Genomic DNA, 18,624 nt, shown 5'->3' with positions numbered 1-18,624 from the left:
AAACTGACAGCTAAGCCACACGCAGGCCATACAAGCTCTTATTTAATAGAGCTAATCTAGTAGTTCATCAGCCCCTGAACTCACTTGGAAGACATGCGGGCTAAGAGAATAGGAGTGTTGATTTCTCCCTGACAGTATGGTACGTAAACTCCTGTCATATTTCTACAAGAAAAGGGGAATTTGGAATGCCATTAACATGGAATCCTGCTACATTCAAGGTCTGATCACCAGTCACTATTATTACACTTAACTTGTGCAGTAACATCATTACATCAATAAGCCCAACACAGTGATTTACAACAATCTGAAATGTATTTGTTATTTTGGTAAAGAATAAAGTGCTCTATGGGCTTAAAAAATGAGCCTGTCTGCCAATAATTGCGTTGTTTTGCTGTGCTCATGCCTGAATGCCCCGGAGCTCACACCTTTAACATGCTCTGTCTTCCATGCCATGTTTCTGAGTGCTCCGAAGGGCCTATAATTCATCTTTACGGTGGAACATTCTGGGCAGAGACAAAAAAATGAATCTGGCACACACTGACCTCCTGAATTAACGGTATACCTCAATTATTTCATGCAGTTGCTTTTTTGTTTATGTCACAGGCATTCATCCAAGTCTCAGAAAGTAGGAAAACAAACTAGAAACTTGCAGTAAAATGTTTCAATAGGTGTCAATGCACATCGATCAATTCAATTCTCTTCTGTTCCTTGTGAGCAAATTCCAAGAATCCGATGTAGACTGATTTATACTGTAGATATCTGCAGGTTGTCAAAAACAGAAATGGCTCAAAATGCTATGCAATGAGAGTCTTGTCTGTATCTATGGCTCAAGCTCCCACTGAGCAGGGATAGGCTGAGTCCCCAGTCAGACAACGATATCTCAACACAATTCAATTAAAATGGCTGTTGCTAAAGCTGTGATAAACCTTCTAGGACTACAGTGAGAACTAAAACTACAGCTTACAGAGTATTTCTTAACTTTGCAAATATAAAATGTTTCCATCCATCCATTTTCTATCCACTTCCAATTCAGGGCCACAGAGGAGCCTAACCCGGCAAGCAAGGGGTGCGAGGCAGGATACACCCTGAACAGGACACCAGTCTGTCGCAGGGCAGACACACAGACACACACACACTCACATTTGAGGCCAATTTTCCAAGATGCCAATTAACCTACCAGTCTGGACTGTGGGAAGAAACCAGAGCACCCAGAAACCAATGTGAACACAGGGAGAACATACAAACTTCACACAGACAGCACCCTCGGTCTGGAATTGAGCCTAGGGCCCCATGCTGTGAGGCAGCAGTGTTAACCACTGCACCATTGTGCCAAAATAAATAAAAATAACTGCAAGGTTAAGTTTGTGTTGGGAGATAAAAGTTATGACTAATGGATATTTGCAGATTATTGAACAGCATATTGTTATACCTTAACTTAGCTCCAGGATATGCAATAATGTTACTGATCAAGTATGAATTGTTAATTGTAGGTGATATATGTATTATATATATATAATAACCGTGCCAACAGGAACCATGTAGTGAAGCGACTGAATAGGCTCTCCGAACAAAAATCACGTTCCACCACGGGTAAATTGGTTGGGCTATTAAGTACTGAAATAGTCCCACGGCTAGCTCAATTTTATCACTACATGGCAAACAGCTTCACTACTGCTTGGCTCCTTACATTGACTGAATATATTCCCCCAGCAATTTTCCTTTGTACATTTTCACTTTTGTTAAGAGCTACTGTTCAGTTTTCTCAAGATGCATAATGCAAAACCTAACTCCTATTGCCTTCTTCAAGACTGCATACAGTATGTATTCATTAGAGTCTGAAGCCACATTCCTAAATGAATCCACAAGTGTCACATGCATATACAGCACTGAAAGTGGTCCACCCAGTGTAGAGTCTCAGTGGTTTATTATTTAGTTAGGGCTGCTCGATTGATTACAGGGCTCTGAAGAGATCCACACGTATCACTCAGGAGCAGTGTCGGTGTACAGCAGCAAAGATCTGAGATTTCTGTGCCCCTGTGTGTCACTGCATGTATACATGCTCGTCAGAGTGTGTATGTATAAGAGAGTCAGGAGTCAGGAAGGAGTGTGAGGGCAGGCGGGTTGCCCATTGTTAAGAGCAATGGTGATGAATGATAGACCCTGCTCCCCCAAGATTGTCTGCTCTGTCGGAACTCTCAGATAGCCAGCAGGATTTATGACGCTCCACTCTTGCACACATTGAGAGGAAGGGCCCAGGAGTTTATTTTTTCTACACTGCTCTTCTTGTGAAAAATGGGCACTCTGACTCCAGAGTCTCTGGCGTTAGATAAACAAAGGGATCGCCCCGTACGACCTCAGTAAGACTGCAGCGGTGCTGAAAACACTTGGGGAGTGTGAAAAGCAGCCTGACTGTCTCTACATGATCCTGTACTACAACTGGGATTGGCCACGCAGAGATTCTCAAGAGATTAGCTCACACAGAATTAATGATCACATTTTGAACTGATCTGCTAGGATTCATTTGAAACACTCTAAGCCTTTGGCAACTCTTCACAAATATATAGTCACTTTCATATTTGCAATAAAGAACTACACTGAATGTAATCAATTCAGTTGATAGGTGTTTTAGAAGGGAAAAACATTGATATTATAATGATAATGATAATTCACTAAAATAATCCAATCCATGGATTGTGTAATCTTAATATTCCCTTAATAAAAAGTCTCCTGTGGAAATCATGGGGACCCCTTAGGAAGCAATAGGAAAGCTATCCTGTCATTGGAGTTACAGTGGCTTCATGAGATTTCGGAAGGACAAAACCACAGCGAGTATTTCTGCTCATTGGGTATGTACTGCTCTTGAATTGAAGTGAGGACAATGGAAAAGTGAGGAAGGAGTCTGAATGTGCCTGTAGCAGTGCATTTCTCTTAGTGCAGAGAGTCTGTATGTGCCAGAAGCAGTGCATTTCTCTTAGTGCAGAGAGTCTGTATGTGCCAGAAGCAGTGCATTTCTCTCAGTGCAGAGAGTCTGTATGTGCCAGTAGCAGTGCATTTCTCTCAGTGCAGAGAGTCTGTATGTGCCAGTAGCAGTGCATTTCTCTCAGTGCAGAGAGTCTGTATGTGCCAGTAGCAGTGCATTTCTCTCAGTGCAGAGTCTGTATGTGCCAGTAGCAGTGCATTTCTCTCAGTGCAGAGAGTCTGTATGTGCCTGTAGCAGTACATTTCTCTCAGTGCAGAGAGTCTGTATGTGCCAGTAGCAGTGCATTTCTCTCAGTGCAGAGAGTCTGTATGTGCCAGTAGCAGTGCATTTCTCTCAGTGCAGAGAGTCTGTATGTGCCTGTAGCAGTACATTTCTCTCAGTGCAGAGAGTCTGTATGTGCCAGTAGCAGTGCATTTCTCTCAGTGCAGAGAGTCTGTATGCGCCAGTAGCAGTGCATTTCTCTCAGTGCAGAGAGTCTGTATGTGCCTGTAGCAGTGCATTTCTCTCAGTGCAGAGAGTCTGTATGTGCCAGTAGCAGTGCATTTCTCTCAGTGCAGAGAGTCTGTATGTGCCAGTAGCAGTGCATTTCTCTCAGTGCAGAGAGTCTGTATGTGCCAGTAGCAGTGCATTTCTCTCAGTGCAGAGAGTCTACATGTGAATTTCTCTAGGTGCAGTGTATTTTAGTGCAGTGTAGTATTTCTAAGAGACCTTTTTTAGAAATACTACACTTTCTTGTTTGATAGGAAGATAAGTGAGCTTTTAGGTAAGTTCTCTTGCCAGTTATAAAGAAGCTAACTTTTATTTCTTCCTGTCCAATCTAAAAAGCCTTCAGGGGCTGTTTCAGACTGCAAAGAGATTTCCACCACTGATACACCATCAAAGAATCAGAAATTGTAATCAGTGAAAACTAGTGTCTTGTTTTGGCCTGTGTTGTGTCCTCTTGTATTAACTTTACTTTAAGACTGCTCGTTTTAACATAGCAGGCCTCAGTACATCCAGCGCCCAGACAATCAGATGAAATGGTTCAGGTGGCCTACCTCCGCAGTGGGCCAGTCCATACAGCACGTAGCCCTTCTGGCAGAAGCACTGAAAGCTGCCAGGGGAATTGACGCAGGAATGATCACACGCTCTATCAAAAGAGCACTCATCAATATCTGCAGAAGAAGAACAAAGAAAGAGCCGTCAACACACAGGACAGAGGAACACAATGTATTACATGGTGCACTGCGTCCACTTGAGCATTCATTTCGAAAAGCAGCAAGCCCCTTCAGAGGATAAAGTAAAATGACTCTCTTGAATCTTTTAATGAGGCTAAAACAGGGGCATCCACATTCCAGCCTTTCTAAGCCATTCCTTCTGAAGGTGTTAGTACAAATAGTTAATTGTTTGATTAGCTTATTGATTTGATTATTAACTGTTTAGTAAGGGGTGACGCTGTACTAAAACACCTCAACTTAGGGAACAGCAAGTCTTGGTATTGACACGGTTTTCCAAGACAAGTGCCAGGCAGATTCACTGGATACTTAAAAACATAACTGAGAATTTCTTGGCTCTGAAATTGCCTCTGAGAGATGGCACAGTTTGAAAAATGTTAATCTAAGATCGCGTGGCTAGATTTGTGTATGCAGCAACAGGGAATAGAACTGGATAAACAGAATTATTTGATTTAATGCTGCCTTTATTGCAAAAGGCTCTGGCAACCTTGGCAGAAAGGATGTCCTAAGGGTCGACATCACATTCATCTGCCGCACATATATTCTGTTTGGTAATTCATATTAATGCCAAAACACTATATCATAAAAAGTATTTAGAACACCCCTCAACATACAGGCTTATTAATCTTGCAGGAATTTGTTCTTTACATGCCAGGCCTATCTGCTTGTCTTGTCTGTGAAAAGTGTAGTTTTCACTTTAAGCAAGGAAGTAGTTCTTTACTGGCCTAGAGCCAAGCTGATCCATGTAGTTAGTGGCACACAACACTGTCCTGCTGCCAAATGCCTGTCCTCCTCAAACCTGCTTAAGATAAGAGAGGTTTTGTGCTGGCAGTGGGAATTCAGTACTTTTTGAATCTGCCATCCATCCACTGGTGCCAATCACTGCACAATCTGCACTGTGGCTGTAAAAGTCAGTTAAGTCTCATTTAGCAGACTAATAAATAGATTTATATGTATATTTGAATCTGACAGCTGTAATGACCCATATGGAAACCATTTGCATGGAAAACACTTTCTTTATCTAGGAATGTGCCAGAGCAGCCGGAATGTGACACCAGATCACGTGATTGATCCATTTTCGCCATGAACTGCATTGAATTGGCAAATACCTCTGCTATTGTCATGTCCAGATATTTACATTAAATCCTGCCTTCTCAGCAGCTCAGCTGCTTCTCAGAAGTCTACCGTCTTTGGGGAGGAGAGTAAATAATAATCCCAGACTAGCTTAAGAATCATATCTAATAATATATATGTATTTCATATGCTATGCATGCACACCAAGGGTCAAATCAGCAACACGTTTTCAAAGGCACCGTAGAAGAGAGCAATATTGTTAATCTTTAATTTTGATCCACACATTACAGCGACCTCTGCATACCTGAACAGAAAGCCATCCCCTTTTTAAAGACATCGAGACACTGATGGGGACAGTTCCTGGCATGTGTGATGGCAGCGCTGTGTGTGCAAAGGGAGTTTACTGCTTTGTAAAACTAATTAACTCATTGATTGTATCCATATAGCACTTTCCATCACAAAGGATCCCAAAGTTCTGTACATATAGGAAGAGACACATTTCATCCACCACTGCAGTCCAGCACCCTCTTAAATGACACATGGCAGCCATTCTACACCAGCAGCCCCAGTACACAGCAGGTCAGGTGGAGAAGTGAAAGTACTGCTTCACCACTTGAATTAAAGGGCAAGTTTGGGGAAGCCAGATTGTTTAAGCTCCAAGAGGATTTTAGTAAGGGCATTGAGCTTAACGCCATTACTCTTACACACAATGCCACGTGATCTTTAATTACCAAGTTGTTTGTATTTGAATTTAGAGTCTCATTTAAAGGACCGCACCTACGCACATTGTTCCTAGTCACCATAGTGCAGCATTTGTTTGGAAAATCTGCACTTTATATAGGGGTAAATATTTAATTTATGTAACTAGTTAAGCAGTGTGTACATCGACTGTATTTGATTTAGCTTTACAATTCTTGGCTATTACTGTGAAGTTGAGCATTGTAAATGTACATGTATCTATTTTTCTGTTTGGCATCTTGAATCCATTTTAGGTGGAGGGGAGTCCCCATTACCTATAAAGTGAGTGGAGTGTCCAGAAAAGCACTTATGCAAGCATGAAGAGTAATAATAATTTTATAAGATAAACATCAGATCTTTTCTATATGATGTGGTTTATCATTAGATCTCAATTATAGTTATATTCAAAAGATAGTTTTATTTATGCAATGGGAATTTCTTTTTCATTTAAAACATAGAAAAATATATATATTTTTATACAAAAGAACCTCATCTATACAAAACATGAAGAATTTTACATACAATTTAAAGTCATTTCCAAACTATTTTAAGATAGAAATTTAGGCATTAAACCTGTCCAGAGTATAAAAGTATATTGTGAGACATGATTAAAAACAGACAGATTGTATCTCTGATGGCATTTGGTGCATTGCAGTGGAGTGCCCTATCACACGCAGTCTTATTTGGAAACTGATAACAGTCCAGAATCTGTAGGCCACAAGCTGCATGAAGGTAAATACCTTCTAACAGGATTGGGCCAGCTTGTTCTAAAACTGTAAAAGTTAACAACAATCATTTTAATGATCAAACTTTAAAGGCAAGCAAAACTGGGTTACCAAGACTGGATATTTACATTATCACCAGATTCAAATTACCTGTACTGAACAATATTTGATTCTATTGGTGGATGAAATCAGATTCAGAGTACAGACGTTTATCTCTCTCAGTCTTGTCCTGCCTAAATCAGTCTAAACCTTTTTGGTCTTAAACAGAGAAGAGAATGAGGGTATTCATAATATTTAAGGAGACTGACAAAGTCAACCTTATGAATTTAATCGCCATTAGCAGTAAAACACAAACCAGAGGACACAAAAGGAAACTAGAGCAGAAAGCAGGATGAACTTCTTCATACAGAGGGGGTGGAATTGTGAAACAAGCTACCCAGCCATGTTGTTGAAGCCGATACCCTGGCTTCTTCCAAGAACTGGCTGGATGAGATTCTTGGATTAAATAGCTACTAACAACCAAACATCTAATAAGCACTGAATGGCCTCCTCTCATTTATGAATGTTCTTATTTTGTTGTATCAGGATTGCTCTGTGCCTTCAGTGAAACCACACTACGTTTGCAAAAGAATCATCATGGCAACGACTGTTGGTCATGTGTGATTGGCCAGTGACACTTAATTTAGGGCAATAAATAATCTGCGCACGGGAGTTTCCTCTTTGGCTTGGCCGCTGTAGCCACCACTTTTACAGGTAAGCAACAATCGCAGCAGATAAAACAATTATTAAGTGATCAGTTTTCAAAGGGAAGACAGGATGTCTTTGGAGTTTGGGTGAAAATGAAAGGGAATGTTTAAGGTTTCGCAGATTTAAAAGACCTTCATTACAGGGTCTGAAAAAAACACCCACATTATCCTGGAGTGCACAGATGCACCACCACAACACACAATGAAAACTAATATTTAACAACAGAGTAATGATACACAGTAACTGCAAAGACCTGCATCAAATTGAACGTGAGACGTTTTTTTATTTTTTGATATGAAACAAAAACACAAGTGCTAATAATCATAGACAAAATGTCATTTATCAAAAAGGCTTTTATATTTCAGATCATGTTTGCAAATATTGACTTTTAAGTGGCAAGCTGATGGATTTCTGGCAAAGCGTTTGTCTTAGGAACTGCAATCAAGCACACAGTTGCCAGCAAAAGGCAGCCAAATTCTTACTTTACTTTTTCTCGGTTCCCTGTTGTCTCAAATCCTAAAAATTCTGCACACATACTCACTTTCCAACCAAGCTGGCCAGCGCAGAAGAGATTCAAAGTGTTTGAATGATGTCTCTGAGTAGCAACAAGCTCAGCAGTAGTGCTCAGGGGTCTTTATTGCCTTTGGCTGGCTTCATATGTACAGTACTTCTGATTAAACTGGGTGCAATCTCTAGATAAGATCAGTCATTTTTGATCAATAGTTGTTATGCCAGTCAATTCCCAATAACTGTAAATGACTACAGTCATGTAAAACAGATGAGCAAAACTATAATGCCCTCAGAAACACCTGCTGCCTTACTCAGTACAAGTGAAATACCTTCCATTCTTTCTGTGGTGAAAGATAATTTTATCATTAAAAAATGATTTACTTCACAGTACTGCTGTTTCATCATTATTACAAGCTGCTGTATTTGTAGCAAGAGTGTTTCTTTGCACTTCTCTAAAAGCAGTTAGCAACGCTCCTGTGTAGCTATAGTTTGATCTTAAAAGTAATTATTTCCAGACTGGCAGAGTGTAATATAACACAACTTGTCTATTCTACTATCTTTCTCCACAAGATGAGCCCTGATTTTCTCCAAGACGTATGAGCAGGTTTCTGCAACTGAATCCTCTCATAGAAGGCTGACAAGTGGTTTCTGGATTTAGATCCTAATATGCCTTTAAGAAAAGACATCCTATCTCCTCCCCAGCCCCCATTCCATTTCTCTGGCCTCAAAATCATCTCACCTGTGCATGTGAAACCAGCAGTAAAGCCATCCGATATCACCTGAGCAGCCTTTAATTAAAACCACGGAAATCTAATTGCTATAAATAATAAGCCTGGATTATATAAGCAATCATGGCAGTGGTCCCACACAGCAGACTCTGCCAGAGTGCAGAGTGAGATCCTAGTGTTGGTTGAGATGTATAGAGAACAGACCCCAGAAAGCACCTTCAGAAAAGATTAGTTTTTACATAAAACTTTATTACGGTGTGGGAAAATGCCCTCCCTGTCAGCACACACAAGCCCAACAGGCTTGGCACAACTAACATTTCGCTGAGTGGACTGGCATGTTTGGACAATAAGCAGGCCCCTCAGTTATAACAGTTCATTTTCTGACCACTTTAATTACCTATCCCTTTTCCCCACTTGCTGCTCAAAGGGTACATCTGCTTCGAGACTGGTTATTTCTTCGTGAGAATTGCATGACCTGATTTTCAATCCAAGATAGATGTCCAATAATAAAAACTCAGCGTGGGAATCTGTGCAGGGATCAAATTCAAATCTGTTAATGTTACAAGGAACAAGCTCCTCAGGGTGTGGAATTCTCAATAAACCAAGCAGAGTGGCAAGATATCTACAGTGAAATCACTCACAGAGCAAATTCCTCCAGAAGATCATGGGAGACCCAAATCAGAAGTGAAGTTCTGTAGGCGCTGTTTACAGCACAGGTATGTATGTGTGGCGAGACAGGTACCAAGTGTACGTGCAAGATACCACAAGGCAATGGGGAAAAGAGCGCTCACAAACACAAATACACCCTCCAGACAAACAGAAGAGTCTTTGTCTTCTCACATCGGCACATCTCAGATTTTTATATATATATTATTTATAGTACCAGGGCATCACCCTCTTGAGACACACATGCGTGCGATAAAGCAGGCCTAGCAGATCCTCACTTTAGGTTTGCTGCCTGGCCACACAAACACATCCAGCCCAGAACAGGCCACGCACTTTCTTCTTTTCTCATTTGGTCACGAGCAATTGCCTGTTGTTCACCCAATGCCGAAAGGATAAAACACACCAAAATAACGCAACACACGGGAAAAACAGAACAGATTCCCAACAAGCAATAAGACAATCTGTGCAGTTCAAAAAATGTTACAGTGATAAGAAATGGCTTTATCTGCAATGTGCCAAATAGAGGATCCAAGCTTGCCTATGTGGAGAAGAGGCTGCATCTGATAAGCACAGTACCACCAGGCCCTCATAGGGAGGCAGCAGGGGGAATAGCTCTCAGACACTCATGGAATGAAGGAATGCCTACAGTCGCTCTCATCACACAGGCAAGTCCCTTCATGATTAATTACACAGGCGATGACAGCTATGTAACACCGTGACTGTTTAAATCCAGATAACCTGCGGAGTTAAGCTTATACTTCTCAGCTTCTTCCACATCTAAGGTGCTTGTTTTTGTTTTCGTCCCTTTCTCTCAAGCAAATTCTGGTTATTGATACCATTCACACAGAGAACCACCCTTTCCCCACTGCTTCCTGTTCCACAGCTATTCCTCCCCCCAGTACACACCCACAATTCTATTTTGACACTGCTGCTGTTATCTCCAGAACTCCAAAAACAACAATACAAATGTAAAAATGCAAGCAACTCCCAACCTCCCTTTTTTGAACCCTGACACAATAACAGGCCAGACCCTTGAACCTTGAACTAAGACTAGCACGAAGCAGCTGAGCCCTCTTCACCAGAGTCCTGTTAGCACAACACCTGGGAAAGTGCTGACAATATGGCTCCTCTGTTTTTTTGTTAACAATATTCAAATATCAGGTTTAAGCATCAGAGTACTTTTGCCTAAAAGCCAACCAGCTTACCCTATCTTTAATCAGCTAAACTCTAGAGGTAGATGAAACAGAGACGTTTGTGCATGTCATAACCAATAATTTAACATTTCCTTGTATGAGTCATGTGGTCATTACCTTCCCATACAGATATATTATTTCTTTTGAGGCTATAGACCAATTGGAAAGGTGTGGATGTACACGTATTATGTTTCATAAGGATGAAGAGCAATCAAGTCTGAAGGTCTGGGTGACATGAGGTGAATTTGTTTCAGCCATCAATCAACATTTGTTAAGGGAAGAGTTTAAATCCACAGATAAGACAATGATCACATTCAAAGATTCAAACCTGAGAGATCCGTATCCAATTTTTATTCATTTACACTGATCTCTTAATAACTATTCAGTAAAGAATAATTGGTGTTTAAACTGGTGTTCTAGTCAAAGGGTTATTTACACTAATGCAAAGTATTACAAATTCAGGAAGAATAGGATCTTAGAATAGAATCCATGTTAACTTTTAGCTCCTTCTTATCCATGTTAAAACAATAAAGCCAACCAACATCTCAAGAAAGTTAAAAGGCGAGCTGTGTGAAGCACAGAATAGTGGATGATGTGGCTCAAGTTACTCCTGTCTTGGGGTATGTCTAAGACTGACACTTGTTTTGAAACCTCTTCAAAAAAGTGATTAAGACTAGTACACTTAAACTTTCACCACATTGGGAAGCTGACAGGTACTTAGCTTTAACATGTTCTGTTTACCTCAGACAGGGATAAAACAGAAAACAGAGAAACTCTGTTTCATGCTCCCACAGAAAAGGCGAAGGATATGACTGTGTCACAGCACCTATGCTGGTCTAGACATCTGATGCCTTTAGAAAGCTGTTTTCTTGGTAAATTGAAGGGGGTGAAATGATACTTGGCTAATAATGAGATTCAGATAAGGAAGAAACCTGCACAGAGCCACTTGTAGATGTGACCGGATATTCAACAAGGTAACGAGTATAGAAGAATATAGAAAAAGCTTGAACATCAAAACATTTGGATAAACAACATCAAAGAGAATGCCTCAGTCTGCCTCTTCATTGAGTCATCACTGCAGCACAGTACTGGCAATAAAGAAAAAAACTTAAGAAATCACAATTTTAGAGAGATTGAGACAACTGATTCTTTCATCATACTCCATGACTCCTGTGCTTGTAATGGAATATATTATTATGAGAAATTATGAGTATTAATATGTTTCAAATGTTTTTAGTTTTGCTTTGTTATATATTGTTATAAGTGCCATGAGACATCCATTTTTAAACCGCTTAATTCAATTCAGGGTTGTGTGGGAGCTGGAGCCTATCCCAGCAAGCAATGGATACAAAAAAGCGTACACCCGGGCTGGGACACTAGTCCATCGCATACAGTAGATAGTCCATGTTGTGGGAAATCCTTCATCCAAGGAGGATCCTTCTGTCCTGCGGGGGCAGACCCAACGCGCGTTGATGTCATTATTGAGCTCAATAAAACAACTGAATCCACAAAGACTGTGTCCTGCTCCTTGGATGAAGGATTTCCCGCAGGACAGACCCAACGCGCGTTGATGTCATTATTGAGCTCAATAAAACAACTGAATCCACAAAGACTGTGTCCTGCTCCTTGGATGAAGGATTTCCCACAACAGTCCATAGAGAGATAATAACAATAATTCCTTACACTTATATAGCGCTTTTCTGGACACTCCACTCAAAGTGCTTTACAGGTAATGGGGTCTCCCCTCCACCACCACCAATGTGTAGCATCCACCTGGATGCGATGGCAGCCAGGCAGCCATAGTGCGCCAGAAACCTCACCACACATCGGCTATCAGGAGGCCATGATTGGTAAGGGCCAGGGGGAAATTTGGCCAGGTTGCTGGGGTTACTCCTCTACTCTTTTCGAGAAACGCCCTGGGATTTTTAATGACCACAGAGAGTCAGGACCTCGATTTTACGTCTCACCCAAAGGACGGCGCCTGTTTACAGTATAGTGTCCCCGTCACTATACTGGGGCATTAGGACCCACATGGACCGCAGGGTGAGCGCCCCCTGCTGGCCCCACTAACACCTCTACCAGCTGCAACCTTTTTCCCAGGAGATCTCTCATCCAGGTACTGACCAAGCTCACACCTGCTGAGCTTCAGTGGGCTGGCAGTTGTGAGTTGCAGAGTGATATGGTTGCTGGCTAAACACCAGGTACAAACACTGACACACCGAGAAATAGCACTCCACATGCAGAATTGAACCCAGACCCCCAGAGCTGTGAGACAGCAATGCTAGCCACTGTGCCGCCCGTAAGGCTCTCTGTATATTATTGTTTCATTTGCAATTTGTCCTTAATTGTCTAACTTCATTTAATCATTACACTGAAGATATTGATAGAAATATACATATTTCAACAGAAAGCGTTACTGTATTGCAGACGTTGAAGAAATGTGGGCAATAAGATACAGCTTCTTTATAAATTCCACCTACAGTGTGGGCAGGAAATGAGTGTGAATGGAAAAATCTGGGCCCTGTCTGACAGTTGCTTGATTCACAGTCAGCGGCAGTGAAAACAAACAAGGTTCTGAGCTACTATTGTACACACTCCCCTGATAACCTCTGACCTCACGACAAACACTTCTAGCCTTTATGCCCTCGGCTTTGTTTCAGGACACCACTGCGAAGGACAGAGAGAATGTGAAAGTGGGGGATGGACAGCAGACAGAAAAACAAATCTGTCAGACTGAGGGCTCTCTTTGATAAGACTAGGTGTATCATAATAAGATTTTCAACCAACCTTAACAAATAATTAGAAATTGCACATTCTTTTCTTCTTGTTTTCTCGGCAGGACTTGAAGTATTTGTTGGGCTCCTATTTTTATTCATTCTCTTCCAAGCTGGAAGTCTTGTGGGGCTCTCCGACTGGATACCCACAGACAGGGAGTTATTGATGAGAACGGCTTTATCTTAATATTTTCCATAACTGTTGGTGGTGAGAGGTTTTGGATTTATCTATTGTGTTTGGCGGCATTCCAAGAAAAACAGAAGAAAAAGGTCCAGACAGGCTTTCTCTGCCATTGGCTTTCTCTGCCTCAGCTGAAGGCTGGGGGCAAGGTGGCAGAGGACTGCAAGGAGTGTGGACCTGGCTTTTGTCTTTTTTGTCAGGTATGACAAAAGAAAATCAGAAAAAAGACGGTACTTGGATTTTGCCGTAATTATGTCCTCATAATATTGAAGGACACACAAAATTCATCTCCTCATTTCTTTACCCTGACATGTACATCTAACTGGTTACAAAAGAGGTGGAAGTGTACAGCATCTTAAAATACTACTTGAGCAGAGATTTCATGTACTTCAGTTTGAGAGGTTCTGAGGCTCACACATGTGGACATAAAAACAAGCAGAAGGCTGTCCACATCATGATACTAAATGGGTAACATAGTTAAGTAAGTCATTTTGTTGGCTGACAGAAAGCATTGAGTTTTGCAGTTTCTCTTGTAGAAAGTCATGTACCCATAATCTGGGTGGGTTTTCTCACTGTTCACCACAACGTCAGAAGTGAAGGACAGTGTTGGACAAAATGACCTCATCAACTGCTTTTCTAAAAAAACTGATTGTATCACCATGTAGATACTTCTCCAACCAAGGACTGAGTCACCTGCACTGTGTAGATGGACCCCTACATCCTCAAGAGAATGTCGAAACTCGTAAATATCTGCCTCACAAGAAGGGTCATAAAAATCAACATGGAAATCAGAGGAGAACCTTGATCTTCTGATCTTAAAATAACACTAAAGTGAGGTTCACATCCAAAGCCTTGTGACCCTGTTAGGGTGATATTTTTTCCCCTTCTCTGGGGCCCCCTCTTATTCAAAAGAAACGCCGGACAAGCAGCGCTACCTTGGCAGGTCCTCTCATCAGTCAGCAGTTTGTAGCCCTTCTTGCAGCTGCACTCGAAGCTGCCCACCGTGTTCCGACACACATGGTCACAGCCACCGTTGTTGAGACGGCACTCATCGATGTCTGTACAGGGAAGCACATTAGGTAAAGATTAGCAATAACTGTACACACCGTGATCAGAAATATTTAGCAATCCTAGGCTTCGGGAAGCCCTTGAAGTGGTTAAAACCCAGGATACTCAGTGGCTGTCGATTGGCGTGATTAGTGTTCTAGGACTGAAGTAAACAGCACTCACATTGTGGGTGTCCCATGCTTGAATGTACTTTGAGGAAGATTACTGACTGTCTCATTGAGGTAGATAAATAAGTTTAATTAAACTGTGCACTGCAATGAGACTCAGCACTTACAGACTTTGTAAGATGTGAGATCCTCGTTTTACTAATGCCCCAGATGTTAGCACTAGAACAGTTAGAGAGTGTTAGAGAGAAGAGAGGGAGTGAGATACAGACAGCTCACTGGCAGTAAGAGGTCCATGCAACTATTAACATAAAGAATGCATATCAATATGAAAGAGAATTAACAGCAATCAAAAAAGTCCTTAATGCAGGGGTTTACCATTTCTTATAAGACTCTGGCAAAGGAGCAGCTTCAGAGATGAAACGTTTTCTTTACTAGTATTTTGTTTCTGCTTGTTGATAGTGATTAGTGTGTTAATGCAGATCTAGATATAACTAGTAGCTAGATAAAACAGTTTTTGTTGTGTCAGCATGACGGCTCAAACGTGTACCTCTTTAAAATAATTTTCATGCACCCGGTATGGATGCGTCTGAGAATCTATTGCTTCTAAGGTGCTTGGTGTCACTTTTCGATTTAAACGATCTGACCAATTTCTAATTATTTTTATCGTTTTTAGATTCAAATACTGTCAGTCACATCTGCAAAAGCATACAACATTCCAAAGCATGCTTACAGATAAATCAATTTCCAGCATACAGAACATAGCAACATATCGTAGTTTTTGTCATATTCTTCAACTTAAAATGGAAAACTAAAAGGAATGAATGATCTTAAACCCTGTGACGGTGAAGATTAAGGAGCAGCTTACTTCCTGGACTAAAACGTGAAGAGGAAAAAATATAAAGATGGTAAGGTCTACTGTTAGTTTTCTTTTTTTCATTTAAAAAAAAAAACATGCTCATGATCACAAATGTAACGATTTTTTTTTCCTTCCTGGCATTCCTTTCAAAGCAGCTGGGTGTCAGGGGAAACAGTTTCCAGGTATCGACAGTGGACACCAACTCTCAATTTCCCCTCCATCCTCTTCTCTGCTCTTACTGCTGTGTGACAGGAGAGGCAGAGACCTCACACACTCTCTGTCAAATCACTAGCAGAGCGAGACCAGATGAAAAGGAATCTCGGAGAGAAGACAGCCAGACAGACGGACAGGCTGAGGGATGGGAAAGTGTTCTGTATGCCTCAGTAACCCTGAATTGCTTTTCTGATTAGAACCTGTCATTGCGGGCTCCCAGTCTGCCCTCAGAATCTCCTGTGCTGGTGCAGCAAGGCGTAGAATGACAGGCAGAGGGGGCAGCAGGTCAGAAGAGACATGATCCCAGAGAGGAGGGAGCTGCATGAAGTTCATACTGAAGTGGTGCTAAAATAACTCTCCACGCCCTCTGTCAGACGATGGACAATCACAAGAGAGTGATGTTGTCCTTTCGGCCACACATGACTGCACCACGCTTTAACAAGCTGTTAGCAGCCCTCAGCACTTAGCCTTTTTTTAATCCTCTCTGCTGAGAAATAAAATGACAGTTTCTGTCTCCCTTCACCGCACACGCCACCATTACCCTTGATCTGGACATTGATAGGTACAATTGAACAGCCATGTTCTTCAGCTATTGCCGAGTTATATAGCATAAACATGCAGAAACGCACACAGATGAGACACATAGACACACCAGACGAAAAAAAAGAGATGCATAGACACAGCAGCAAGAAACTTACTCTCGTGGCCACAGTCAAACACACATCAGCATAAACAGGGACACACAGTAGCACGAGTCCCGGTGACCTCTAAACATACTTACATACTGCACAGGATGTTAGAAACAAGATGAAAACCTTCACCAGGAACACATCAACACACAAAAAAGGAATCAATTCAGTTCAGAGTACAGTGGAGCTGTGCTGTATACCCACAATTAGACCTTTAGAGATATCTTATTTTAAATTTCACCTAGGTTTGACCAGTCCATGCACACCGTAGTAGAGACATAAATGCCTTCACTTGATATGCTAAGAGAACTGTTACAACTATGAAAGTTAATTAACAACTGTCTTATGCTGATCGTATACAGTATTTGCCCTAACTCTAACCTCAACCTTTTTACATGTGGTGTTCTAGTGCTAACATCTGGGGCATTAATTGGGAGTTCATTATCAGTTGGTGGCTACCATTTTAATGTGTAACTTTAACAGTAGGTTGGCAATTTTGTTGTTGTTATGAACATTCTCAGTCTGCAATCCTGCCGTATTGAGGTGCTTTTGTACCTTTTAATGTCTTACAGGGAGAGGAGTGAGGCCATATCACTGTATATTTTAATGTCTTACAGGGAGAGGAGTGAGGCCATGTCACTGTACCTTTTAATGTCTTACAGGGAGAGGAGTGAGGCCATATCACTGTACCTTTGCATGTCTTACAGGGAGAGGAGTGAGGCCATGTCACTGTACCTTTGCATGTCTTACAGGGAGGGGAGTGAGGCCATGTCACTGTATATTTTAATGTCTTACAGGGAGGGGAGTGAGGCCATGTCACTGTACCTTTGCATGTCTTACAGGGAGGGGAGTGAGGCCATGTCACTGTATATTTTAATGTCTTACAGGGAGGGGAGTGAGGCCATGTCACTGTACCTTTGCATGTCTTACAGGGAGAGGAGTGAGGCCATGTCACTGTACCTTTGCATGTCTTACAGGGAGAGGAGTGAGTCCATGTCACTGTATATTTTAATGTCTTACAGGGAGAGGAGTGAGGCCATGTCATTGTATATTTTAATGTCTTACAGGGAGAGGAGTGAGGCCATGTCACTGTACCTTTGCATGTCTTACAGGGAGGGGAGTGAGGCCATGTCACTGTACCTTTTAATGTCTTACAGGGAGAGGAGTGAGGCCATATCACTGTACCTTTGCATGTCTTACAGGGAGAGGGGTGAGGCCATGTCACTGTATATTTTAATGTCTTACAGGGAGAGGATTGAGGCCATGTCACTGTACCTTTTAATGTCTTACAGGGAGAGGAGTGAGGCCATGTCACTGTACCTTTGCATGTCTTACAGGGAGGGGAGTGAGGCCATGTCACTGTACCTTTTAATGTCTTACAGGGAGAGGAGTGAGGCCATGTCACTGTACCTTTGCATGTCTTACAGGGAGAGGAGTGAGGCCATGTCACTGTACCTGTGCATATCTTACAGGGAGGGGAGTGAGGCCATGTCACTGTATATTTTAATGTCTTACAGGGAGAGGAGTGAGGCCATGTCACTGTACCTTTTAATGTCTTACAGGGAGAGGAGTGAGGCCATGTCACTGTACCTTTGCATGTCTTACAGGGAGGAGAGTGAGGCCATGTCACTGTACCTTTGCATGTCTTACAGGGAGAGGAGTGAGGCTATGTCACTGTACCTTTGCATGTCTTACAGGGAGAGGGGTGAGGCCATGTCACTGTATATTTTAATGTCTTACAGGGAGAGGATTGAGGCCATGTCACTGTACCTTTTAATGTCTTACAGGGAGAGGAGTGAGGCCATGTCACTGTACCTTTGCATGTCTTACAGGGAGGGGAGTGAGGCCATGTCACTGTACCTTTTAATGTCTTACAGGGAGAGGAGTGAGGCCATGTCACTGTACCTTTGCATGTCTTACAGGGAGAGGAGTGAGGCCATGTCACTGTACCTGTGCATATCTTACAGGGAGGGGAGTGAGGCCATGTCACTGTATATTTTAATGTCTTACAGGGAGAGGAGTGAGGCCATGTCACTGTACCTTTTAATGTCTTACAGGGAGAGGAGTGAGGCTATGTCACTGTACCTTTGCATGTCTTACAGGGAGGAGAGTGAGGCCATGTCACTGTACCTTTGCATGTCTTACAGGGAGAGGAGTGAGG

At 41.9% G+C, this 18,624-nt stretch overlaps 1 protein-coding gene across 1 annotated transcript in view; it reads right to left on the bottom strand.

Moving 5' to 3' along the window:
* The window catches only part of scube3 (signal peptide, CUB domain, EGF-like 3), a 116,939-nt gene that overhangs the window by 13,964 nt on the left and 84,351 nt on the right, over positions 1-18,624 (bottom strand). Inside the window, exons 9-10 of the mRNA XM_088920999.1 lie at positions 14,466-14,588; positions 4,018-4,134 (exon numbers count right to left, since the gene is read on the bottom strand). Coding sequence (XP_088777125.1) covers positions 4,018-4,134; positions 14,466-14,588 — 240 coding nt within the window. The remainder of the gene's footprint in view (positions 1-4,017; positions 4,135-14,465; positions 14,589-18,624) is intronic.

This window comes from Atractosteus spatula, chromosome 7 (assembly GCF_055471065.1).
Source record: "Atractosteus spatula isolate fAtrSpa1 chromosome 7, fAtrSpa1.hap1, whole genome shotgun sequence".
NCBI classification, from domain to species: Eukaryota; Metazoa; Chordata; class Actinopteri; order Semionotiformes; family Lepisosteidae; genus Atractosteus; species Atractosteus spatula.
This window is presented reverse-complemented; position numbering and strand designations above follow the sequence as displayed.